At 41.7% G+C, this 26,273-nt stretch overlaps 1 protein-coding gene across 2 annotated transcripts; it reads left to right on the forward strand.

The window, feature by feature from the left end:
* Positions 1-36: 36 nt before the first annotated feature.
* Positions 37-24,497, forward strand: fez1 (fasciculation and elongation protein zeta 1 (zygin I)). 2 transcript variants are annotated; one of them, XM_031826770.1, is made up of 10 exons: positions 37-502; positions 6,321-6,701; positions 11,692-11,743; positions 12,974-13,060; positions 16,117-16,285; positions 20,810-21,135; positions 21,982-22,062; positions 22,182-22,257; positions 22,519-22,584; positions 23,487-24,139. In XM_031826770.1, exons 2-10 carry the CDS (start codon positions 6,364-6,366, stop codon positions 23,501-23,503), a joined length of 1,212 nt encoding a protein of 403 aa, XP_031682630.1. In that variant the 5' UTR covers positions 37-502; positions 6,321-6,363; the 3' UTR covers positions 23,504-24,139. The 2 variants fall into 2 exon arrangements, with proteins under 2 accessions (XP_031682630.1, XP_020341294.1); XM_020485705.2 differs by having other exon boundaries at positions 125-502; positions 11,644-11,743; positions 23,487-24,497.
* The last annotated feature ends 1,776 nt before the right edge of the window (positions 24,498-26,273 follow it).

A 26,273-nucleotide genomic window follows, 5' to 3' on the forward strand; every position in this document is an offset into this window, starting at 1 on the left:
GTACACACAGGGTGCAGCTGCCTCTCCCTTCTCCTCATTAATATTGAGGGTTTGAGCCTTGGAGGTGGGAGGAAGGGAGGGGGAGGAGGGAGGCGTGGACAAAGGGAGAGGGGGAGAAGAAGGAGGAGGAGAAAGGGGGATGATGATTCCGCAGGCAGGCTGTAGAGAGCGAGCAAGCGATGCACAGGCTCTCTCTCTCAAGTAAGGTTGAGGCTGAGGTTGCTTATTGTTTGGAAAACAACGGGCTGCTGCCAGCGGAGAGAGATAAGCAAGGGGGTTGTGGGCTACTGGAGGAGAACGGACGGACAGAACAGCACCGGCCATTGTCTTTTTTCCTTTTTCTCTCTTTCTTTTCTCTCCAGTCTCTGGAATGATTGTGATTGCTGTTGGTTGGCCAGTGTTGGGATTTGCAGAGGAAGGTGCCGTAGTGCAGATCTGCCTTGCCTAGGAGGGACTGTCTCTCTGTTTCTTAGCCATATTACAGGAGGCACAGTTACTGCAGGTAATCTATCGTTCTATATATCCTTCTCTACCTCCACCTCCCCCCTCCATCATCTCCCTCCCTCATATGTAACCATGGTCTTGTCTTCCTTCTCTTCGTCCTCTCCTTCTCTCCCTCCCCCTCCTGTTTTTCACCCTAAGAAGTACTGATGACATATACATTCAGTGCTTGGTGTCCATTTTTATTATAGCAGCACGCCTACCCAACAAGCATTCTGTGCTGTGTAAATGATATACCGGTATGAATGTTGGAATAGAGTAGCTTTCAATTTTGTTATACTGCATCTTAGCCATAACTATCTTCTTCCATAATGGGACTGACAAGCATGTTCTCATGAAGCCAATGGAAGTAAAAGATGTAAACATATTCATGTTCACCCCAGGAGAGGCTTCGGTAGGCAGCCACACAGCCATATGAATATGAATAGCAAAGGACATGTGTTTGTATTGTTCTGAGATAAATGCAACCATATGATCCACCCATCACTGTTTCAATTTAATTGAAATCACCCAAATATGTTTAAAAAAAATCTACAATATAAAAAATGGGCTTGATTTATTTAATTAAATTATGGCAATAGATTTGGCATAGCAACAAATATTGATTTGATGTCCAGTCAGTGTGCTAGCTGTTATTTTTTGCCAGTATAATATGGGGACAGCCATTTGTTTCTCTTTGTAACTTTTTGGGCGAGCAGACCAAATTCATATAGAAATGTGAGTTATAAATCTGTCATTATCTTTGAAAGCAAGTCTAAGTGGTAGATCCATTCTATTTGCGCTATTTCTATGCTTCTCGTTTTTTCGTTTTTGCATCTTTTACTTTCGTTTTTTTACACCAGCTTCAAACAGCTGAAAATACAATATTTTTGGTTCTGGAAAAAATATTTCACAGCGGTCTAGATTGTACAATGATTCTCTACAGTATACTTGCTTGTTTTGTTACATAAACTGAATTTTTTTGCAACTAGGAAATGACGGAGCAATTTCTGCATAGTGTATCTTTAAATTACCTCTGATGAAGTTCTATGATTGGTTGTTTTTGGTACTGGTGGTTTGTGGGTGTTTTTGGCCTCTGGCAGGGAGCGAAACAGTGGGAGGGTAACACAGCCATACACCTGGGTCCATTGGTTAAGGTGAAGGTCAAACGTCACACACATGACTGCATACACTCATGCACATACAGTACATTCACATACACAAACACACACACACACATCCATATTGTCACTCAGCCTGCTGTCCTGATTTCACTCATCTACCAGAACAAAAGGATGTTCTCCTGTTTTCAGTATTTTCTTTGTATCCACCTGCAAGATGTCCGTTAGCATATGGTCTAGGAACAAACAAAAGCTAAAAGCTTCTTATGTAGCCATAAAAAGCTGCAAATATGTCTAACAACATGACTAAGATGACATTGACTATTCATTTTAGTTGCCTAATAATTAATTTGAAGGAACAATGGACAATGTTTTACCAATAATACACATGCATTGTGTGTTTTCAAATGCCAGTTGTCAGTCACATAATGGAGACGGGATGATTCATCGTCGTCTCTTTTGGAAGGGATTGTGGGACTTGTAGTCATTTCCTGGACTGTGCATTTCATGTCAATTAGACATGATCAGTGCCCATTTTTACAAAGCATCTCAGAGGAGGAGTGTTGAGGATCAGATCCCCTCTGTCCATATAATCAAATTCATTATGATATAAAAGGCCAAACTGATCCTATATCAGCACTCATACTCTGGGATGCTATATGAATATAAACCCAGAGGCTTCTCTGTAGAAAATAAGGGTGGGTATGACGGAAAGAAGAGACCAACGGAGAGAGGGGAGAGGCTGAAGAATAATATCTGGCTTTTGATGAAGCGGCACTTTGCTGAGTAATGTGATGGAGGGAGAGGAAGACGCTTACACAAGCTTGTTTTAAATTGGTTCCTTTCCACTCCACTCCCTGGATACAGGCGAAGATCCAGGAAAAGCATTCGTACATTTAGCCCTCACTCTTGTAATTGCACTGCGTCAGAACCTGGACTCAAACACAACTTTTATCCAACAGTTCTTGCTTCATTATCTATTATCTACAAGAATCAATAGTTCTTGGTAATTTCATACAGATCACTCTGTACTTTCCAGAATAGTTATTAAGAACAAGAATTACATACAGAGTAATTCACCATTGGGGATGACTGATTTATTATAGCAACAGTTAGTGGTGTAAACTACTTAAGTAAAAATACTTTAAACTACTACTTAAGTAGTTTTTTTGAGTATCTGTACTTTACTACTTATATTTTTGACAATTTTTACTTTTAGTCACCACATTCCTAATGAAAATTATGTACTTTTTATTCCTTACATTTTCCCTGACTCAAAAAAATCAGCCACCAATTGTGCAAGTTCTCCCACTTAAAAATATGAGAGAGGCCTGTAATTTTCATCATAGGTACAATTCAACTATGACAGACAAAATGAGGAAAAAAATCCAGAAAATCACATTGTAGGATTTTTTGGAATTTATTTGCAAATTATGGTGGAAATTAAGTATTTGGTCACCTACAAACAAGCAAGATTTCTGGCTCTCACAGACCTGTAACTTCTTTAAGAGGCTCCTCTGTCCTCCACTCGTTACCTGTATTAATGGCACCTGTTTGAACTTGTTATCAGTATAAAAGACACCTGTCCACAACCTCAAACAGTCACACTACAAACTCCACTATGGCCAAGACCAAAGAGCTGTCAATGGACACCAGAAACAAAATTGTAGACCTGCACCAGGCTGAGAAGACTGAATCTGCAATAGGTAAGCAGCCTGGTTTGAAGAAATCAACTGTGGGAGCAATTATTAGGGAATGGAAGACATACAAGACCACTGATAATCTCCCTCGATCTGGGGTTCCACGTAAGATCTCACCCTGTGGGGTCAAAATGATCACAAGAACGGTGAGCAAAAATCCCAGAACCACACGGGGGGACCTAGTGAATGACCTGCAGAGAGCTGGGACCAAAGTAACAAAGCCTACCATCAGTAACACACTACGCCGCCAGGGACTCAAATCCTGCAGTGCCAGACGTGTCCCCCTGCTTAAGCCAGTACATGTCCAGGCCCGTCTGAAGTTTGCTAGAGAGCATTTGGATGATCCAGAAGAAGATTGGGAGAATGTCATATGGTCAGATGAAACCCAAATATAACTTTTTGGTAAAAACTCAACTCGTCGTGTTTGGAGGACATTGAATGCTGAGTTGCATCCAAAGAACACCATACCTACTGTGAAGCATGGGGGTGGAAACATCATGCTTTGGGGCTGTTTTTCTGCAAAGGGACCAGGACGACTGATCCGTGTAAAGGAAAGAATGAATGGGGCCATGTATCGTGAGATTTTGAGTGAAAACCTCCTTCCATCAGCAAGGGCATTGAAGATGAAACGTGGCTGGGTCTTTCAGCATGACAATGATCCCAAACACACCGCCCGGGCAACGAAGGAGTGGCTTCGTAAGAAGCATTTCAAGGTCCTGGAGTGGCCTAGCCAGTCTCCAGATTTCAACCCCATAGAAAATCTTTGGAGGGAGTTGAAAGTCCGTGTTGCCCAGCAACAGCCCCAAAACATCACTGCTCTAGAGGAGATCTGCATGGAAACCTTGTGAAGACTTACAGAAAACGTTTGACCTCTGTCATTGCCAACAAAGGGTATTTTACAAAGTATTGAGATAAACTTTTGTTATTGACCAAATACTTATGTTCCACCATAATTTGCAAATAAATTCATTAAAAATCCTACAATGTGATTTTCTGGATTTTCTTTCCTCGTTTTGTCTGTCATAGTGGAAGTGTACCTATGATGAAAATTACAGGCCTCTCTCATCTTTTTAAGTGGGAGAACTTGCACAAATGGTGGCTTACTAAATACTTTTTTGCCCCACTGTACATATGAGATGAGTAATGTAGGATATGTAAACATTATTAATGTGGCATTATTTAAAGTGACTAGTGATACCTTTATTAAGTCAATTTATTAAAGTGGTCAGAGATGTGAGTCTGTGCAGCAGCCTCTCTATGTTAGTGATGGCTGTTTAACAGTCTGATGGTCTTGAGATAGAAGCTGTTTTTCAGTCTCTCGGTCCCAGCTTTGATGCACCTGTACTGACCTCGCATTCTGGATGATAGAGGGGTGAACAGGCAGTGGCTTGGTTGGTTGTTGTCCTTGATGATCCTTTTGGCCTTCCTGTGACATTGGGTGCTGTAGGTGTCCTGGAGGGAAGGTAGTTTGTCCCCGGGGATGCGTTGTGCAGACCGCACTACCCTCTGGAGAGCCTTGCAGTTGAGGACGGTGCAGTTGCCGTACCAGGCGGTGATACAGCCTGACAGGATGCTCTCGATTGTGCATCTGTAAAAGTTTGTGAGTGTTTTAGGAGACAAGCGAAAATTCTTTAGCCTCCTGAGGTTGAAGAGGCGCTGTTGCGCCTTCTTCACCACGCTGTCTGTGTGGGTGGACCATTTCAGTTTGTCCATGATGTGTACGCTGAGGAACTTAAAACTTTCCACCTTCTCCACTACTGTCCCGTCGATGTGGATAGGGGGGTGCTCCCTCTGCTGTTTCCTGAAGTCCACGATCATCTCTTTTGTTTTGTTGAGTGATTATGCACTGTGACTGTGACTATTAAAACCTTTCCTAACCAGAAACCGTGGATTGACGGCAGCATTCGCACAAAACTGAAAGCACGAACCACTGCTTTTAATCATGGCAAGGCCACTTGAAACATATCCGAGTACAAACAGTGCAGCTATTCCCTCCCCAAGGCAATCAAACAAGCAAAGCTTCAGTATAGAGACAAAGTAGAGTCGCAATTCAACAGCTCAAACACGAGACCTATGACAGATCAGCATTTAACACCATAGTACCCTCCAAACTCGTCATTAAGCTCGAGACCCTGGGTCTCGACCCCGCCCTGTGCAACTGGGTCCTGGACTTCCTGACGGGCCGCCCCCAGGTGGTGAAGGTAGGAAACAACATATCCGCTGATCCTCAACACCGGGGCCCCACAAGGGTGCATTCTCAGCGCTCTCCTGTACTCCCTGTTCACCCATGACTGCGTGGCCATGCACGCTTCTAACTCAATCATCAATGTTCTCCAAGTTTGATGGTGCTTAGTACCATTTTGTTGTGACACAGAATTTGCCACAGTGATACATCTATAATTAGCACATTATCAAAATGTAGGGCTAGCTAAGCTATTTCTTTTATTGAGTGTCGCTCTTAAGACGAGTTAGAAAACATAATGGGTGGCCACGGTATTGTCTTTATAATGACTGTCTGTTCCTGAATCCCTTTCCTCATCAATTAAATCCCACCAGTATTGCTTAGTTAACTACAGTTAATCAGGAATCTCAACTACCATTTGTCTGTTTTGCCATTATAGAGTTGCTGCCACATAAATATCCAATTGAAATACTCAAGATACCTGAGATGCCATAAAAATATATTATGTGTGAATTTAGCATGTCGTCAAGTATTTTTACTCTAGCACAGCACCCGATTCAACTAATCACCAAGCCTTTTTTTTAATCACATGTGCGAGTGCTGATGTAGCGGATACCCGAATTAGCATCACTACTGCCTTCCTGAGACCTGAAATACTGGCGCCTGGGCTAGGACCCAGACATGCTTCGTCTTTTCTGGGTCACAGGTATTGACAGTGTTTAATGTGCACCTCTTAGGGATGGATGACAATATCCTGATCTAATGACGTGAATTGAAAAAAGCAGCCCCATGTAAAGTCCAGGTTGTTTTCTAATTTCCCTTCCTTCCCTCTCCTAGGGCTCCTTTCTCTGTCGTTGACTTGTGACTGGAGACACCCACCATGGAGGCTCCCCTTGTGTGCCTGGATGAGGAGTTCGAAGACCTCCGGCCCTGCCGGGTAGAGGACATGGATCGGGCTGTGCCCCTCAGCCGACCCCCCTACAGCACCATCCCCCTGGCCCCAATGGCCCCCCTGGCTCCCATCACTCGCGAGGACTTCTCCGAACTGGAGAACTTCTCAGAGATGATGAGCTTCAAGTCCATGGAGGACCTGGTCAATGAGTTTGACGAGAAGCTGAATGTCTGTTTCCACAACTACAACACCAAGACGGAGGGCCTGGCCCCTGTGCGCAACCAGTCCCACACCGAGGAGGACGAGGAACGGCTGCAGGATGAAGAGTGAGTGTCGGCCACCACCTTTTGTGTTTTTGAAGCTTAAGTCTGACTTCAGCATAAGAAATATGTGCTTTTGAGATACGAGTTAAAGATACAAATGGTGTATCACGGGGGAGTGATTTTTTTTGTTGCTTCAGCTGCTTGCCTTTTGGGTTGTACAATGCACCCCTGTATTATTTTTGATTACATGGCACATCCATTGCAGCAATCTTCTGAGTAAAGCATTGGTCAGCTTGCTTGTTTAGGTAGTACATCATGTCTGATGATGTCTTCCTCTTCTGTCTTCAAATTGCATACTGTTGTGGCTATACAGTCCCATTCGTAAGGTACACCATTTACTTCAATCAGAGCATGTAAATTCTGGGTTTGGTGTGAAACGAGCAGCTATGAACACTACACCTATGCATTCACTACAGTTCAGATAGAATCCCACAAGGCATCACAGCTATCAGTTAAACAGAGCATTGGCTGATATACCATTACTACAATGAGCTCAGAAAGTATTGGGACAGTGACACATTTTTTGTTGTTTTGGTTCGGTACTACAACACTTTTGGATTTGAAATGATACAATGACTGTGGTTAAAGTGCAGAGTTGGAACTTTAACTTTATCCATATCGGGGGAACCATTTAGAAATTACAGCACATTTTGTACATAGTCCCCCCATTTTACGGGACCAAAAGTAATGGTACAAATTCACTTATGTGTATTAAAGTAGTCAAAAGTTTAGTATTTGTTCCCATATTCCTAGCACACAGTTATTACATCAAGGTTGTCACTCTACAAAACTTGTTGGATGCATTTACTGTTTGTTTTGGTTGTGTTTCAGATTTCAGAATTTTGTGCCACTAGAAATTAATGGTAAATAATATATTGTGTTATTTGGAATATTTTTTTTATTGTAAATAAGAATAAAATATGTTTCTAAACACTTCTACATTAATGTGAACGCTACCATGATTATGGATAGTCCTGAATGAATCGTGAATAATGATGAGTGAGAAAGTTAGATGCACAAATCTCTCACCATTACAGTAATAGAGGAGGTTAGCATTTTTTTGTGGGGGTATGATATTTGAGTGTCTAACTTTCTCACTCATCATTATTCACGATTCATTCAGGACTATCCATAGTCATGGTAGCATCCACATTAATGTAGAAGTGTTTAGAAACACATGTTGTTTACAATTAAAATGACTCCAAATGACACAATACATTATTTACCATTCATTTGTATGGGACACAAAATTATCTGAAACACAACCAAAACAAACACCTTTTTAGAGTCACAAATGTGATGTAGTCATTGCGTGCCTAGAATATGGAACCAAATACTTAACTTTTGACTACTTTAATACACATATAAGTGAATTTGTCCCAATACCTTTGGTCGCCTAAAATGGGAAGACTATGTACAAACAGTGCTGTCGTTTCTAAACGGTTCATCCAGTGTGGATGAAAATACCCTCAAATTAAAGTGGAGAGTCTGCACTTCAACCTTATAGTCTTTGTGTCATTTCACATCCAAAGTGTGTCACCAATACCTTCGGAGCTCACTGTATGTCATTATTTAACATTGTTCAAACAGTACCACTGCATATCTCATGACCCAACTCTCAGATCCTATGATGACCAACGTTGAAGCTGTTACTCAGCCTACCTCACAGCCGACCAAATCGCCCACCAGCAAAAACCACAACAACACACCCCAGCAGTCCACAGTCGGGATAGGCCTTGAATTATTCCATGTATTTTTGTACTCTCTTGTTCCTCTGTTGGTCTGTCTACTGCCTCTACCAGCAGGCAACCAGAACTCCCAGTTGCCAAAAGCCTTTGAAGAGAAAACGCAGACATTCTCACATTGGGTGGAAATAAACCCTCTTGCTAAGAATAGCTTTGTTGTATGTGACCTTGGGTATGCCTATTGATTCATATTCAGAATTCATTATGATATAATATTACAAAGATGTATGTTGGGGATGCTATTGTTGGCATCTTGTTGTGCCTAAATGACGTTTTTGCTTATCTATTCTACAGTACACCACAGAGTTAGACACCACATATGATGTTTCTGATTTGAATGTTTTGAAAAATGGTTCCTCCATCACTATCCATGTAGTGACGCAAGGAACATAGACACATTCACCTGTTGTAAGCTTGATAGATCCTTTATGTTATGCGACACAGTTGTTGGAATGATTGGTTAAATCTAAGTTCCAGATTAACTAAAGGTTTGCAAATACACTGCTCAAAAAAATAAAGGGAACACTAAAATAACACATCCTAGATCTGAATGAATGAAATATTCTTATTAAATAGTTTTTTCTTTACATAGTTGAATGTGCTGACAACAAAATCACACAAAAATTATCAATGCAAATCAAATTTAACAACCCATGGCCCAAGTCAAAATGAGGCTCAGTAGTGTGTGTGGCCTCCACGTGCCTGTATTACCTCCCTACAACGCCTGGGCATGCTCCTGATGAGGTGGCGGATGGTCTCCTGAGGGATCTCCTCCCAGACCTGGACTAAAGCATCCGCCAACTCCTGGACAGTCTGTGGTGCAACGTGGCGTTGGTGGATGGAGCAAGACATGATGTCCCAGATGTGCTCAATTGGATTCAGGTCTGGGGAACGGGCGGTCCAGTCCATAGCATCAATGCCTTCCTCTTGCAGGAACTGCTGACACACTCCAGCCACATGAGGTCTAGCATTGTCTTGCATTAGGAGGAACCCTGGGCCAACCGCACCAGCATATGGTCTCACAAGGGGTCTGGGGATCTCATCTCGGTACCTAATGGCAGTCAGGCTACCTCTGGCGATCACATGGAGGGCTGTGCAGCTCCCCAAAGAAATGCCACCCCACACCAAGACTGACCCACTGCCAAACCGGTCATACTGGAGGATGTTGCAGGCAACAGAACGTTCTCCACGGCGTCTCCATACTCTGTCACGTCTGTCACATGTGCTCAGTGTGAACCTGCTTTCATCTGTGAAGAGCACAGGACGCCAGTGGCGAATTTGCCAATCTTGGTGTTCTCTGGCAAATGCCAAACGTCCTGCACGGTGTTGGGCTGTAAGCACAACCCCCACCCGTGGACGTCGGGCCCTCATACCACCCTCATGGAGTCTGTTTCTGACTGTTTGAGCAGACACATGCACATTTGTGGCCTGCTGGAGGTCATTTTGCAGGGCTCTGGCAGTGCTCCTCCTGCTCCTCCTTGCACAAAGGTGGAGGTAGCTGTCCTGCTGCTGGGTTGTTGCCCTCCTACGGCCTCCTCCACGTCTCCTGATGTACTGGCCTGTTTCCTGGTAGCGCCTCCATGCTCTGTACACTACGCTGACAGACACAGCAAACCTTCTTGCCACAGCTCGCATTGATGTGCCATCCTGGATTACCTGCACTACCTGAGCCACTTGTGTTGGTTGTAGACTCCGTCTCATGCTACCACTAGAGTGAAAGCACCGCCAGCATTCAAAAGTGACCAAAACATCAGCCAGGAAGCATAGTAACTGAGAAGTGGTCTGTGGTTGTCACCTGCAGAACCACTCCTTTATTGGGGGTGTCTTGCTAATTGCCTATATATTCCACTTGTTGTCTATTTCATTTGCACAACAGCATGTGAAATTTATTGTCAATCAGTGTTGCTTCCTAAGTGGACAGTTTGATTTCACAGAAGTGTGATTGACTTGGAGTTACATTGTGTTGTTTAAGTGTCTCCTTTATTTTTTTGAGCAGTGTAATATGGGACGGTGCTGTACCAGTTAGTTCCTGTTTGGCAGATGGAGAGGTGTGTATGTGTGTGTGTTGTGGACAACACAACAGGCATGACCTGTGAGGTCATGAGTCCCGATGAATGGCTGCTTGTTTCCTGTTTGGCACATGGCTGGGCAGTGCCACTAAGAGGAGGGTAGGGTGTGGGTGCCATGCCAAGCTGGATGGAAAACAAAGAAAGCGGAAACAAAGGGAGAGTTCTACTCTGGTCATTTTCACAAGGCTGCAGCCTTGATTGGACCGAGGTGCTTATAGTTCGAGGAGGACCTGCACAATGCTGTAAGGGGCTGTTTTTATCTATACTTCTTCACCTTTAAAAAAATGTGTAAACTGTGGGCTTTTATTTAATTGTTAGTTGACAGTGTGCATTGCAGCCTGGAGTGCAATACGGAGGATTATGATGTGCATTTTGATGTTATTTATTATGTTGGCAAGTTGAGGGACAGAATTGGTAACAAAGCACAATTATGTCATGTGAACATCTCCTCCTCTGAATTCACTGTCTGCAAATGGTCATCGGAACACTAATAGAAGGAAATGGCTGCAGATATACAATTGATCATTTCTATCAAATATGATTTGGGTAGAGGAGGGTCATCTAGAGAGGAAGAGAAGGATGGTCCTCTTATGTAATCCATCCTCCTCCTCAATTCTTTAAATCACAAACTGGCACTGGATTTGGGATTAGGCTTCTGTGCCAAACAAAAAGCCTATTTCCAAATAGTTGCAGCCTTGAGGACTGATAGTGTACTGTGCTTTGTTGTGAATGTCCTGATCATTCCAGCGTCGTTGGCTGTGTGCTTGTCTTGTGTTGCAGTGTATGAGATGACCTGTTATAATGTTGTTGGCTGTGTGTTTGTCTTGTGTTGCAGTGTATGAGATGACCTGTTACAATGTTGGTGGTTGTGTGTTTGTCTTGTGGTGCAGTGTATGAGATGACCTGTTACAATGTTGGTGGTTGTGTGTTTGTCTTGTGTTGCAGTGTATGAGATGACCTGTTACAATGTTGGTGGTTGTGTGTTTGTCTTGTGTTGCAGTGTATGAGATGACCTGTTACAATGTTGGTGGTTGTGTGTTTGCATCTGTTTGTTTTTTTTGTTGCATTTTTACTGTGTACTTCTGTTGTGTTGCAGTGACTGAATGTGTGTTTGTGTTGTCCATGTTTCAGTGTGTGGGATGCGCTGACGGATAACTACGTCCCTTCCTCTGTCTCCAGCTGGGACGACCCCAACTCAGAGGGATTCAACGGCAACCTCTCCGACCAGGAGGTAACACTTTCTAATATACTTCATTATAATTTAAAGTCATTGGAAGAATCGTCTTTCTCTCCCTTCTCACCTGGAAAGACCTGAAACATTTTGAGATGAGTTTGAAAGACTATCTTGAAATTGCATTTTTCTTTAAGACTTTTAGTCTTATTTGAATGGATTTCAGAACAATTGGATTTCAGATTTGTATTATCAATTGGATTCTAGAGCAAGGAATGGGCTTTTCTGCTCAAAACCTCACCTCTTTCATGTGTGACTGACTAGTGTGTTCTGTAGGGAGGCAATGTGCAAGGACGTGCTGTAACTGAGCAACATCTTAGAAAAAATGCTAGCTAGAGTGTGCTGGCTGGCTGGCTGGCTGGCTGGCTGGCTGGCTGGCTGGCTGGCTGGCTGGCTGACTGGATGTCATTCATGCCTTGAGGTTGTGGCGCTGACGTCATCTGACCTGACACCAAAAATCAAGGCTGAGCTGCCTTGACTGCCTGCTACTCAGTATCAGTCAACCACCCTCCTCCTCCTACGCCCTCTCCTCCCCTAATCTGCTCTCACATGCAACTGCAGGCACTCAAAGAGTCAGGGCCAAGGCTCAGGGCTGGGTCAGGGCCAAGGCTCAGGGCTGGGTCAGGGCCAAGGCTCAGGGCTGGGTCAGGGCCAATACGCCGACACACAGTCTCCAGCAGAAGCTATAAGAGACTCTACAGACATTGAAAAAGCAGTCCATCAGCATTTAGTCTTCTATGCCCCCGGTTTAGATAATTACTGATTGATATCCTTGCAGGGATAAACTTGGCTGAGACCAACGGCATAAGAACAATGAGCATCAAAAGCAATATTTTTTAGATGAAAGTAGAAAACAAACAGTCAATAGATAGAATTATGGCAATTTGAATGCGACTAAGCACAACCCAAACACTTTCAAGATGGCTTCCAAACTCGAGGGGCAGAAATGTTATTTTCAGATGAAGAGCAGAGAAGGGAATGATAGGTTCAAATTTGGGGAATGTTCATTAGCTCCCCAAACGCCAATGCTAATATGCTAAAGCTAAATTCAATATGGGTGAATGGCTTTTCTGTAATCTTATTTTTCGAATGCTAAGATGCTAGCGCTAACACCACTGGGGGTAAACCTTGTTTCCATGGTTTCTATTTCTAATACTAAGAAGTTAAGATTCCACTAATGTGGCTGAAGGGGTTTCCATGGTTTCATTTGTTCTCTCTCGCATTCTCCAGATTCATGAAAAAGAGGAGGAGGAGATGAACGAGAAGAACGACAATGCCAATTGCCTGAGTGAGGAGCCTCTTATCACTGCTGATCAGGTGACTAAAGACACATGTACTTTCTGTTATACAAACAACTTGGTAGTACTTCCAGTTACAGTGCCTTCAGAAAGTATTGACACCCCTGGACCTTTTCCACATTTTGTTGTGTTACAGCCTGGCCTTCACACAATATCCCATAATGTTCAAGTGGAATAATGTTTTAAACAAAACACTTAAATGTCTTGGGTCAATAAGTATTCAATCCCTTTGTTATGGCAAGCCTAAAGAAGTTCAGGAGTAAAAATCTGCTTACCAAGTCACATACGTTTCATGGACTTGCTTTGTGTGCAATAATACTGTTTAACATGATTTTTGAATGACAACCTCATCTCTGTAGCCCACACATACAAATATCTGTAAGGTCTCTCAGCTGAGCAGTGAATTTCAAACACAGATTTAACCACAAAGACCAGGGAGGTTTTCCAATGCCTCGCAAAGAAGGGCACCCATTGGTAGATGGGTAAAAAAAACGAAAAGCAGACATTGAATATCCCTTTGAGCATGGTGAAGTTATTAATTACACTTTGGATGGTGTATCAAAACACCCAGTCACTGCAAAGATACAGCCGGCCTTCCTAACTCAGTTGCCAGAGAGGAAGGAAACCACTCAGGGATTTCACCATGAGGCCAATGGTGACTTTAAAACAGTTAGAGAGTTTAATGGCTGTGATAGGAGAAAACTGAGGATGGTTCAACAACATTGTAGTCCACAATACTAACCTAAAAGACAGAGTGAAAAGAAGGAAGCCTGTACAGAATACAAATATTCCAAAACATGCATCCTGTTTGCAACAAGGCACTAAAGTAAAACTGCAAAAAATATTGCAAAGAAATACATTTATGTCCTGAGTACAAAGTATTTATGTCCTGAGTACCACTCTTCATATTTTCAAGCATGGTGGTGGCTGCTTCATGTTAGGGCTATGCTTGTCATCTTCATTTTTGAAGGGGGCTAAAAAGACACAGAATAGAGCTAAGCATAGGCAAAATCCTAGAGGAAAACCTGGTTCAGTCTGCTTTCCAACAGACACTGACAGAAAATTCACCTTTCAGCAGGACAATAACCTAAAACACAATGCCAAATCTACACTGGATATGCTTACCAAGTCAACATACAGTTTTGACATAAATTGGCTTGAAAATCTATGGCAAGATTTGAAAATGGCTGTCTAGCAATGATCAATAATCAACTTGACAGAGCTTAAAGAATTATTTAAATAATAAATGTGCAACTATGGTACAATCCAGGTGTGCAAATCTCTTAGAGACTTCCCCAGAAAGACTCACAGATGTAATCACTGCTAAAGGTAATTCTAATATGTATTGATTCAGGTGTGTGAATACTTATGTAAATTATATATTTCCATATTTACTTTTCAATACATTTTCTTACATTTCTAAAAACATGTTTTCATTATGGTGTATTGTGTGTAGATGGGTGAGAGAACATATATTTAATAAATTTTGAATTCAGGCTGTAACACAACAAAATGTGGAATAAGTCAAGGGATATGAATACTTTCTGAAGGGACTGTATGTATATTCCTAGCTTATTTAGACAGTAAAAAAAAAAGAAAGTAGAATACATTAAAGCCCAATAAAATAAGTGGTTAAAAAAGCCAAGGCGAAAAGTATTGCAAGACTATACTCTATATATTCAAAAGTACATGGACACCCCTTCAAATGAGTGGATTCGGCTAGTTCAGCCACACCTGTTGCTGACAAATCGAGCACACAGCCATGCGATCTCCATAGACAAACATTGGCAGTAGAATGGCTTTACTGAAGAGCTGAGTGACTTTCAATGTGGCACCGTCATAGGATGCCACCTTTCCAACAAGTCAAATTTCTGCTCTGCTAGAACTGCCCTGGTCAACTGTAAGTGCTGTTATTGTGAAGTGGAAACATCTAGGAGCAACAGTGGTTCAGCCGCGAAGTGGTAGGCCACACAAGCTCACAGAACGGGACCACTGAACAGCACCACGGGAGTGCTGAAGCATGTAGCGCGTAAATAACGTCTGTCCTCGATTGCAACACTCATTACTGAGTTCCAAACTACCTCTGGAAGCAACGTCAGCACAATAACTGTTTGCCGGGAGCTTCAAGAAATGGGTTTCCATGGCCGAGCAGCCGCACACAAACCTAAAATTAACATGCGCAATGCCAAGCGTTGGCTGGAGTGGTGTAAATCTCACTGCCATTGGACTCTGGTGCAGTGGAAACACGTTCTCTGGATTGATGAGTCATGCTTCAACATCTGGCAGTCCGTCGGACGAATCTGGGTTTGGCAGATACCAGAAGAACGCTACCTGCCCCAAAGCATATTGCAAACTGTAAAGTTTGGTGGAGACGGAATAATGGTCTGTGGCTGTTTTTCATGGTTCGGGCAGGGCCCCTTAGTTCCAGTGAAGGGAAGTCTTAATGCTACAGCCTTCAATGACATTGTAGACGATTCTGTGCTTCCAATTTTGTGTCAACAGTTTGGGGAAGGCCCTTTCCTGTTTCAGCATGACAATGCCCCTGTGCACAATGCGAGGTTGATACAGAAATGTTTTGTCGAGATCGATATGGAAGAACTTGACTGGCCTGTGCAGAGCCCTGACCTCTTCCCCATCAAACACCTTTGGGATCAATTGGAACACCGACTGCGATCCAGGTGTAATCGCCCAACATCAGTGCCCGACCTCACTAATGCTCTTGTGTCTGAATGGAAGCAAGTAACCGTAGCAATGTTCCAACATCTAGTGGAAAGCCTTCCTAGAAGAGTGGAGGCTGTTATAGCAGCAAAAGGGGGACCAAATCCATATTCATGCGAATGATTTTGGAATGAGATGTTTGACTAGCAGGTGTCCACATACCTTTGGTCATGTAGTATATGTCAAGTATCTCCATTCTGCATTACCTCTTGGACTACTGCACATGAATAATGAATGCCTGACGACCATGGAATGTTTACCTATTGGTGATGCATAGATTATTTAAGTGCTATTTGTGAAAGTGTATGTATTCATCTACCTTCCCTCAATCCCTTCCTCGATCACTCTCTCTCCAAGGTCATTGAGGAGATAGTTGAGATGATGGAGAACTCTCCGGACCCTGGTGAGACCGAGGAGGAGGACGAGGAAGAGAGTGGACACTCCTCATCCAAGACCAGCCCATCCCTTCTGGAGGAGATTAGACAGCTGTCCCAGGCCTCCAATAACAACATGCCCTCCTATGAAGGTAAGTGTACAAAAACTAATGTTGCCTGAAGGGTTAGACACCAAGTCACATAAGCCAAGGAGTTGAATAAACAGAAGGGTGCCAAGTGCCAATTTAAGCAATTCAACATCCAATTAACATTGTCATTGGAGACACCTTTTCCCAAAATCCATTTCCTGTCCATACAATACTGTGTAAAAATAAAGTGACCTTTGATCTCATAGTGGTTAAGTATGTGCTCATACAGCAGAGCTGGCTCTATGAGCATTGATTGTGAAATAAATAACCGTGTAAGAGACATATGTACACTTGTTTGAGTTCATGCCTAGGCTTTAGCTCAGCAGGCTATTGCACTGCTTGTAGGACTTTGATTGTGTGAGGGGTCATAGTGTTGTCAGTTTACCTGAGTAAACATCTGGATATTTCATCAGTCTTCAGCCTCTATGGTGAATGTAGTGCAAAAAGGATAAATAACTGGATAAAGCTGCAGCAGGCATTTTTTTATATGAGTCTCTCGTTTCAGAGGGCCAAGGCACGCACTCAATATGGTTCCCTGTGGAAAGACATATTGTGTGACCATGTGGCTCCCCTGCATGAGAGACATGTTTCCTGCTTAGTGTGTGTGTGTGTGTGTGTGTGTGTGTGTGTGTGTGTGTGTGTGTGTGTGTGTGTGTGTGTGTGTGTGTGTGTGTGTGTGTGTGTGTGTGTGTGTGTGTTTATGTAAGCACATTTGGGTATATGTCTGTGAATCCATATGTCTGTGTGTAGATGCACTGCATGTGTTTGAGTATTTCTTTGTATTTGGAATTGGGTGTGTCGTCTTAAATATGTTTTTCGCAAAGTCGGTTTACTTCCAGAATTATAAGTCATATTAGACAGCATCCACAGTCACAGAAACAGTCAAAGGCTAGTTACTCTACTCAGAATTTAATATCAAGGTAATGAAACATTTAAATGGATGATGTACAAGTGATATCATCCCACTTATGTCATCTATCCCTATATTGTATGTACTGAATACAGCAGGACTATTTCATTCCTGCCCCGTGAGGCCTGAAGTGGTACTTGGCCCATATTCATAAAGTATCTCAAAGAGTGATGATCTAGGATCCATATTGCTTTAAAAAAATAAATAATAATAATTCATCAAAGTACTGTGCATTCAGAAAGTATTCAGACCCCTTCACTTTTTCTACATTGTGCTACTTTACAGCGTTATTCTCAAATGGATTTTTAAAAAAAATCTACACACAATATCCCATAATGACAAAGCAAAAACAGGTTTTTATAAAAAAATAATAATAATAATATTACATTTACATACATATTCAGACCCTATACTCAGTACTTTGTTGAAGCACCTTTGGCAGCAATTACAGCCTTTAGTCTTCTTGGGTATGGCGCTACAGGCTTGGCACACCTGTATTTGGGCAGTTTCTCCAATTCTTCTCTGCAGGTCCACTCAAGCTCTGTCAGGTTGGATGGGGATCGTTGCTGCACACCTATTTTCAGGTCTCTCCAGAGATGTTCGATCGGGTTCAAGTCCGGACTGTGACTGGATCACTCAAGGACATTCAGAGACTTGTCCCGAATCCACTCCTACGTTGTCTTGGCTGTGTGCTTAGAGTCATTGTCCTGTTCGCCCCAGTCTGAGGTCCTGAGCGCTCTGGACCAGGTTTTCATCAAGGATCTCTCTGCACTTTGCTTTGTTCATCTTTCCCTCGATCCTGACTAGTCTCCCAGTCCCTGCCACAGATAAACATCCCAACAACATGATGCTGCCGACACCATGCTTCACCGTAGGGATGGTATTGGCCAGGTGATGAGCAGTGTCTGGTTTCCTCCAGATGTGACGCTTGGCATTCAGGCCAAAGAGTTCAATCTTGGTTTCATCAGACCGGAAAATCTTGTTTCTCATGGTCTGAGAGTCCTTCAGGTGCCTTTTGGCAAACTCCAAGCGGCCTGTCATGTGCCTTTTACTGAGGAGTGGCTTTCGTCTGGCCACTACCATAAAGGCCTGATTGGTGGAGTGCTGCAGAGATGGTTGGCTTTCTGGAAGGTTCTCCCATCTCCACAGAGGAGCTCTGGAGATCTGTCAGAGTGATCATCGGGTTCTTGGTCACCTCCCTGACCAAGGTCCTTCTCCCCCGATTGCTCAGTTTGGCCAGGAGGCCAGCTCTAGGAAGAGTCTTGGTGGTTCCAAACTTGTTTCATTTAAGAATGATGAAGGCCACGGTGTTCTTGGGGACATTCAATGCTCGAGACATGTTTTGGTACCCTTTCCAAGATCTGTGCCTTGACACAATTCTGCCTCGGAGGTCTACGGACAATTCCTTCAACCTCATAGCTTGGTTTTTGTTCTGAAACTATATAGATAGGTGTGCACCTTTCCAAATCATGTCCAATCATTTGAATTTACCACAGGTAAAGTTGTAGAAACATCTCCGGGATGATCGTATGGAAACAGGATGCACCTGAGCTCAATTTCGAGTCTCATAGTAAAGGGTCTGAATACTTTTGTAAATAAGGTATTTATGCTTTTTGTTTTTAATAAATGTGAAAAAATGTCTATGGTCATTATGGGGTATTGTGTGTAGATTGACTTTTCATTATATTTAATCTCTTTTAGAATAAGGCTGTAACGTAACAAAATGTGGAAAAAGTGAAGGGGTCTGAATACTTTCCGAATGCACTATGGTATATACGCTTAGGAAAACTCTAAACCGATAATCAAAAAGGCAGTTGTTTCAAAACTCTAAGCATATGTTTAATTGACTAAGTACAACATACACAATCATAAAGTCACTTTTTCACCAAACTTAAATCATTGTTTCATCTAGAAATACATGTTTCACATTGCTCATGTTCATATGAAGTTATTGCTTTTCACAATACAGTACTCACATTACTTTTGATATAATTGTCCTCTCATTTGTTAAAATACATTTGACTCTTACTTAATTGATAACTATTTAACCGTTTAGTAAACCTATAGGTTTTAAACTTTGGTCTACTACAGATCTACTACAGAGAACTACATAATGAACATGTATGTTTGTAAAGTATACAAATATAAAGCTTGATATACTGTAATGTACTATAATTTAGATTTTACTTTACAGTAAGTTTTAGAGATGTACTGTATGTAACAAATGCATCCCCTAAATAGCTAAAAAGATGAAGCTGCTGGGGTCTTTTTTATGGGGGATTTTGACACTGCTTTACAAATATTGCATTGGCCAATACAGTACTGTAATATCGTAATATATGTCATTTAATATACGTGGGAATAGAACCCACAACTCTGGTGTTGCTAGTGCCATGCTCTTACTAACTGAGCCACAAAGGACCACTACAATACATAAGTACAATAGATTATGAAAATACAAGTCAAAGGTTTATGATTGCATCACCATGAGTGTGCCATCCTCCTTCAGGCTATAGATGAGGTATGCAATGACAGACCTATGTCAGCCTTGGATTTGTCATAACAAACGTTTTTTCCCCAGGTGCATGAACAATGAAGACATTTGCTGTGATGTCGATGAGAACCTACCAAATGTTCAAGACATGCTTGGTGCAAACTAGTTACTGCTAAACATTGTTTCTTTCATTCATTTCATATGATTACAGTACAGTGTAATTATATCTGAACAATACATGTACTTTTTGCATCAATGATTGTGGAACATTTCTTCAATAATTCCAACTTCAATCACACATGGGATAAAAATGATGGAAATGTGAGTTTCAGTAAATGTTGATGGGTAGTGCAGGTGTATTGCCGAATGTGAAAACAGTGTTATGTACTGTAATTTACTGTACTGTAATTTACTGTACTGTAATTTACTGTACTGTAATTTACAACATTCAACGTTTTGAAACCTGTATCTTGCATTTTTCTGCTCTTGGATTAACTTCTTTTTTTTATAACTACTGTTCATGCAGAAAATACTCTCATGTTTTGGTGATTAAATCCATTTTCGCTTGCTATTTCACAGTAAACATATATTTTTGGATCAATGGTTGTGTGGTGAAAGATGTCTCCAAACCAAATGAATGCACAATAAAAGGTTTTGAATATAAGACTTACAAGTGTTACCAGTTCGGAGATTTGTACTAAGAGTTTAGAAAATTCACCACATACAGTACTTGTGAAAATAGCGATAATAAATTTAAAAAAACTGTGATATCTGATCTTAAATCAGCATTCCTACTCTGAGACGTTTTATTTTTTACCTAGAAGTTTGTCATTGTTTGGCCAGAGAGTTTACTTCGTCCTGATGCGCCAGGTCTGAGTCAATCCCTGATAATAATGATAACCAGCAATGCTTTGGCCCTCAAGAGAAGCAATTCGATATCCCTTGTACAGTATATAATATTATGCATATTGAATCTCGGTTCACCTCCATGTACAGTTAGCCTGGTCCCAGATCTGTTAGTGACAATGACTGTAGGAGTTGGCTATACAGGACAAACAGATCTGGGCTCCAGGCTAAGGTATAGTAGCTCCATACCAGACCATGCCTCTCTCTCTCTCTCCAGGCCTAAGTCTGATGCCCAGCTCAGCCCTGGTGGAGCTGCTGTGCCGGGTGGAGTCGGCCATCATGGAGTACTCCGAGGAGCTGGTCACCCAGCTGGCACGCCGTGACGAGCTGGAGTTTGAGAAGGAGGTGAAGAACACGTTCATCACGGCCCTCATGGATGTGCAGAACCGCCAGAAGGAGCAGCGGGACACGGGCAAGCGCCGGCGTCGGAGCGATAAGGGCCTCAGTCTGCAGGGTAACGCGGTAACCACGACCGTGGTTGGTGGTACTACTACTACAACCACTGCCCACACGGACTCCAAGCCCGCCTCTATGCCTATGAAGGTAAGCACTGAGGGAGGGAGATAAATGAGCGGGGCGGGGGTATGTTTGTATGGGCAATGGTATTAGTGTATAGGGTGATGGTGGTGTGTGTGTGTGTCTGTCTGTCGCGCACGCACGCACACACACACACACACACCACACACACAAGCATGAGTGTCTGTGTGTTAATGTCCATACGGATGCATTTCCAAGCCAGACAACGCTCTTTCTCTCTCTTTCTCTCTCTCTGCCTCCCACACCGTCATGGATAATGGACATAGAGGCCATTAGGCCCTAACTGCACACATTTGTTTTGTTTTGTTATTATAAACTGCACTTACGGGAAGAGAAACCAACACAGTACTCAGAGGACTTGACCATAGGTTCTTAAACAGTAAAAGCATAGACCAGCCTGTCCATATCCAGGAACAAATGAACAACACTTAACAGCCCCTCTTTACTCATAGCAAAGGACACGCTTGTGTTTACCTGTCCAATACCATGGTAGTTTTATCTGTTTATTAATGACAATGTAGGAATGGAGTCAATTACTGTAGCCCTGATCATGATGTACAACCAGTCTATATACAATTGACGTGGTAATGTCTGATTTTAATGTCACAAGCATTCATGACGTCTCCTTTTAAATTAACAGCCTTTATGAATGCTGTTAGGTTACATGCATTATAAAACACACTATTATGCATACTATATTCATAAAAGCGCCTCATAAGCTTTATAAATGCATAGATAACTGATAACTGCATTTAGAATGCATCACAAGACAGCTGTCTCATAGAAAGTGTTACTGTGTTGTGGTGACAGAGGGTCGTTGTCACTCACAGCTGGTGATTGTCTGTGTTCCAGCGTTTTAGTATGGAGGGCCTGTCCAACATCCTGCAGACTGGCATCAGACAGACGTTTGGCAGCACAGGGACAGACAAACAGGTGAGACACTTAAGCTTTTACAGCTCCTAGCCACCAAGTATATCAGTGTGTTAAATCTACAATGATTCAACACTGCTACGTCACTTCCCTAACGGTCTCTCTTTGTCTTTGTTGTTCAGTATCTAAACACGGTAATTCCATATGAGAAGAAAGCAACTCCTCCAACTGTGGACGACCTTCAGATGATCACCAATAGTAAGTAGGCGGGATAATGCAATTGAATGCTAAGCTAATGGGTCGTTTTCCTCGTTTGGGTTCGCTGATCATACGACCACATCCCCCAAATGTTCAACTCAGTTTAAATTTTCATTGGACAGACATAAAAATTGACCCTCAAAATGTGTTTTGCTCAGTTAGAACCTCCTTTTCAATTTGATTAGTCTCTGTCCCACATAGCAGCTATACAAGTAGCATAGCTCAGAAATGTGCCAATGTTTTTGATTTTATCCCCCACAGTTCTTTACGCCATGAAGGAGGAGAGTGAGAAGGTGCCTACACTGCTAACTGACTACATATTAAAAGGTAACTAATGCTTGATTAGGTTTAGAAACACTTAACATTACATAGGTATTACTCCAATAACTCATCGAATACAATTATATTATCCAAGTAAAGATAACAAAAGTGGAAAGTACAGGATCTACTTACTAGCCTGATACATAAAGGGGCTATCCCACTGGTATAATAGTTAAGTGAATCCTGTTCCGATGGGAAACTCGAGTGTTTGCATATTGAATGTTTAATAGAATCAGCTGAGATTGCACCAATCGGATTCAAACAACACTTCCTACCCTAATATGGCTATTTAAATGGACCAGATCTGCACACACATCATCTGCTGCTCACTGTTGCTCTACTATAATAATATGGCTATTTAAATGGACCATATGCCATTTAGCAGCCACTTTTATCCAAAGCGACTTAGTCAAGCATGCATACATTTTACATATGAGTGGTCCCAGGAATCAAACCCACTACCCTGGCATTTCATGCGCCATGCTATAACCAAAGGACCAAGCTAAGCTGTATGCTTGGTATGTTTTTGCTGCTTAATGTTGCTGCTGCAACTATTGCTGCCACCTGCTATGTGTTGTCTGTTTTCTGCTAGCCTACCACCACCCCAGCCTCCACCCGTTTGGTTTGTTACCATCAGGGGGATTGGAATATCTCTCTCACTGCCTGTAGTTTATTATAATGGTAATGGGTTGTCTTCTATTTTCTAATAAATGGTTCAATTAATGTGAATTTCCTGTCTGAACTTATTTAATTTGAAATGTGCCTGTAAGAAAAAAAAGGCTCATTATAATGTTTTTCAGCTAATTTGATTAGCACAGCTGACGAAGACTAGGTGATGACATTATGATGATAATTATTATAACGATGATTGAAGTATTCCCAATTATCAATCTATTTTTCTTCTCCAGTGCTGTGTCCCACTTAAAGAATTCAAGCCATGGGCTGCTCTCTGACGGAGACTTCTGAGAGGGCTCTCCAATCTGGTAACCATCCACCCCTCCTCCAGTCCAAGCTGCATGAGCTCCCCCCTGTTTCATAATCAGCCATGGATCATTACCATCTAAATCATTGTACCTTACTCATGTAATAAAACTACTGCCTTTTGCTGAGCTCACCTTGTCCTTCCTGCACACTAAAATCCGTCCAGAGCCAAAATGGCAGCCGCCTGAATACTAGTGTATGGGGCCACTGTACCCCTGTTGAAGAACTGACTAACTGATCTCTATTCAGAGCATGATAAGCTAATACTGACCACACAGTTATACAGGGATTCATTTTTAGTTTTATTTTCTATTTTTTACAGAGATGATTTGATATCAGATATTAACATGGCTATGTTTTACTTCACTGTACCTCAGGCCTAAAAGGGGTTTGGTTCTTATGTGATTTTGTCTGTCTGCGCATATGTCACCTTGTACAGATTATTGAGGATTGATGGGTTCAACTTAAATGTAGGAAATCTGGACTGAACATTTCTCTCATTATTCGAGGACAATAACCTGTAAACTTAACAAATTTGAATAAAAAAGCCATTGACCTTTTCTGCCATGCTAGTACTGTAGCTTAATATTACGGGTGCAGTATATTTAAATGTTTTTGTTATTTCAACCAATAATGTTTGAATATTCAGTGCTCTTCAGACTTTTGATAATTTATTTTTACTGTGATCTAATATTTCATATAGGCCATCATGTACTGTTGTTTTGTTTATTTTATACTTTTATTTAATGAATAATCAGAGTATGTGTCAACCCATTCTGTCACATGGAGTTTTATCATTGAGTTTTCATTGTCACTGATGACATGGGCTCATTTGAATACGGTATAGGCTTACTTATTTATGAATTCCTGTGAGCCACGTAGGAGAATACTACATTGCTAATCGCAAGTTCAAATAAACATGCTACCCTAAAACTGTGTGCCAGACGTGTTTTTTTGTCCCTTCTCTCTCTGCTGACTGAATCAAGGCAACACAACCCACTTGGAACAACCTCCAATGTTGTTTTAACATAATTCGTCAACATATTGTAACATGGAATCTACGTGGAAAAGACATTGGATTTGAAAAAAGTAATCAACATAAGCGGTTATTTTAAGGGTGAAATCTCAACCACAGGACTAGGTCGTCATGGTAACTCAATTTCAACACCGAGAAACCTTGTAAAAAACATGTTGAACTTGTACCTTTAAAACAACATCAGATCTTCAACGTTATAGCCACTATCAGAAAGTGTGGGCAGCACTTCCTACTGTAGAATTGAACAATCTACAGCTCCCCTTTGGTCTACCATCTAGGGTTTTGACCAAGTCCAGTGCTGTTTGGCTATGATATTTGTCACTGACTATTACCAATTTGCTATTGTGAGAAGGATTGCTGAAAGACATCTACCTAAAAACTAAATAGATTCACTGTTGCTAATTCATTCCAAAGAGCAAATGAAATGTGACATTTATCATCAATTATGCTTTTAGGCCTATATTGCATTTGCAGTCATCAACAGTTGTTTAAATTCAACCCAGAATTCAACTAAAAATAGACAATACAATAGGCCTAGGGTTTCAAGCTTGTTGATTTCAAATGTAATGATATTTAGTGACATTGAATGGTGTTTGGATGTCAACGCAACCAAATATCAACATTTGAAGGAGATATACTGTATCTTCTGTTTGGATAGTTCAATCTGTGCCACTGACTTAGCCTATGGCTTTAATTTCAGTTTGTCTACAAATGTATAAATTGTGTTGGATTCACATCTCCATCTCAACCAAAAATGACTTCGATTTGGGGGAAGCCTGGCTTCTCTTGGCATCCACGAATACTCCACTGCCTTTCTGACTTGACTTGAGTTGTGTCTAGTACATAAGGGCTGGAATGGAGTAAATGGAATGGTATCAAACACATGGTTTCCATGTGTTTGATGTGATTTGATTTGATTTATTAGGTTCCCCATTAGCTGACGCCAATGGTGACAGCTCGTCTTACAGGGGTCCGACATACCAAAAAAGACATTACAGACAAAAGTCTTTACAATTTACATACAGTACATTTAAAACATGAACATGTAGTGTGTGTGTGCACCTATCAGCTACACATACATTTGAGTGTTTACAACAAATAGGTCACATGGGGTAGAGGCGTAGTTACGTGAGGTGTAGCTTTATTTGTTTTTTGAAACAAGGTTTGCTGTTCACTTGCGCTATATACGATGGGAGTTCGGCACGTGTCTCGCTCAAATAAATGATCAACATTTGAGTACCTTATTTGGACGGGCAAGGTTTTGGTAGGGCGAGCCAGGCCCCCTAAATCCCACCCGTAACGCAGGCCCTGGTCACAGGTTTGTGGAGAACTTCACAATTGCGGTAATAATCTGCGCAGAATGTCATTGAGCACTTGCACCATGTACTTTCATGTAATCTCAACTGCAATGCAGGTAAATTGATGAAGCACAGTGATAACACATTTATCTGTTGCATAAATAAACATATCGGACATTGTATTCCCATTTTAATTTTGCTGTTCTTTAAATTGGTTGAAGGCACAGTGATAGACATTTGGGTGACAACTAAACCAAAACTATGACATTGTTTTTCAATTGGAATTGAGTTCTGCGTCTAGATGGTTGAAAGCATTGCTATAACACATTGAAAATTCAACAAACTTTTGGATTTATTTCTGAGTGGGTGAATATAGGTTG

This window comes from Oncorhynchus kisutch, linkage group LG6, assembly GCF_002021735.2.
Source record: "Oncorhynchus kisutch isolate 150728-3 linkage group LG6, Okis_V2, whole genome shotgun sequence".
Taxonomy (NCBI): domain Eukaryota; kingdom Metazoa; phylum Chordata; class Actinopteri; order Salmoniformes; family Salmonidae; genus Oncorhynchus; species Oncorhynchus kisutch.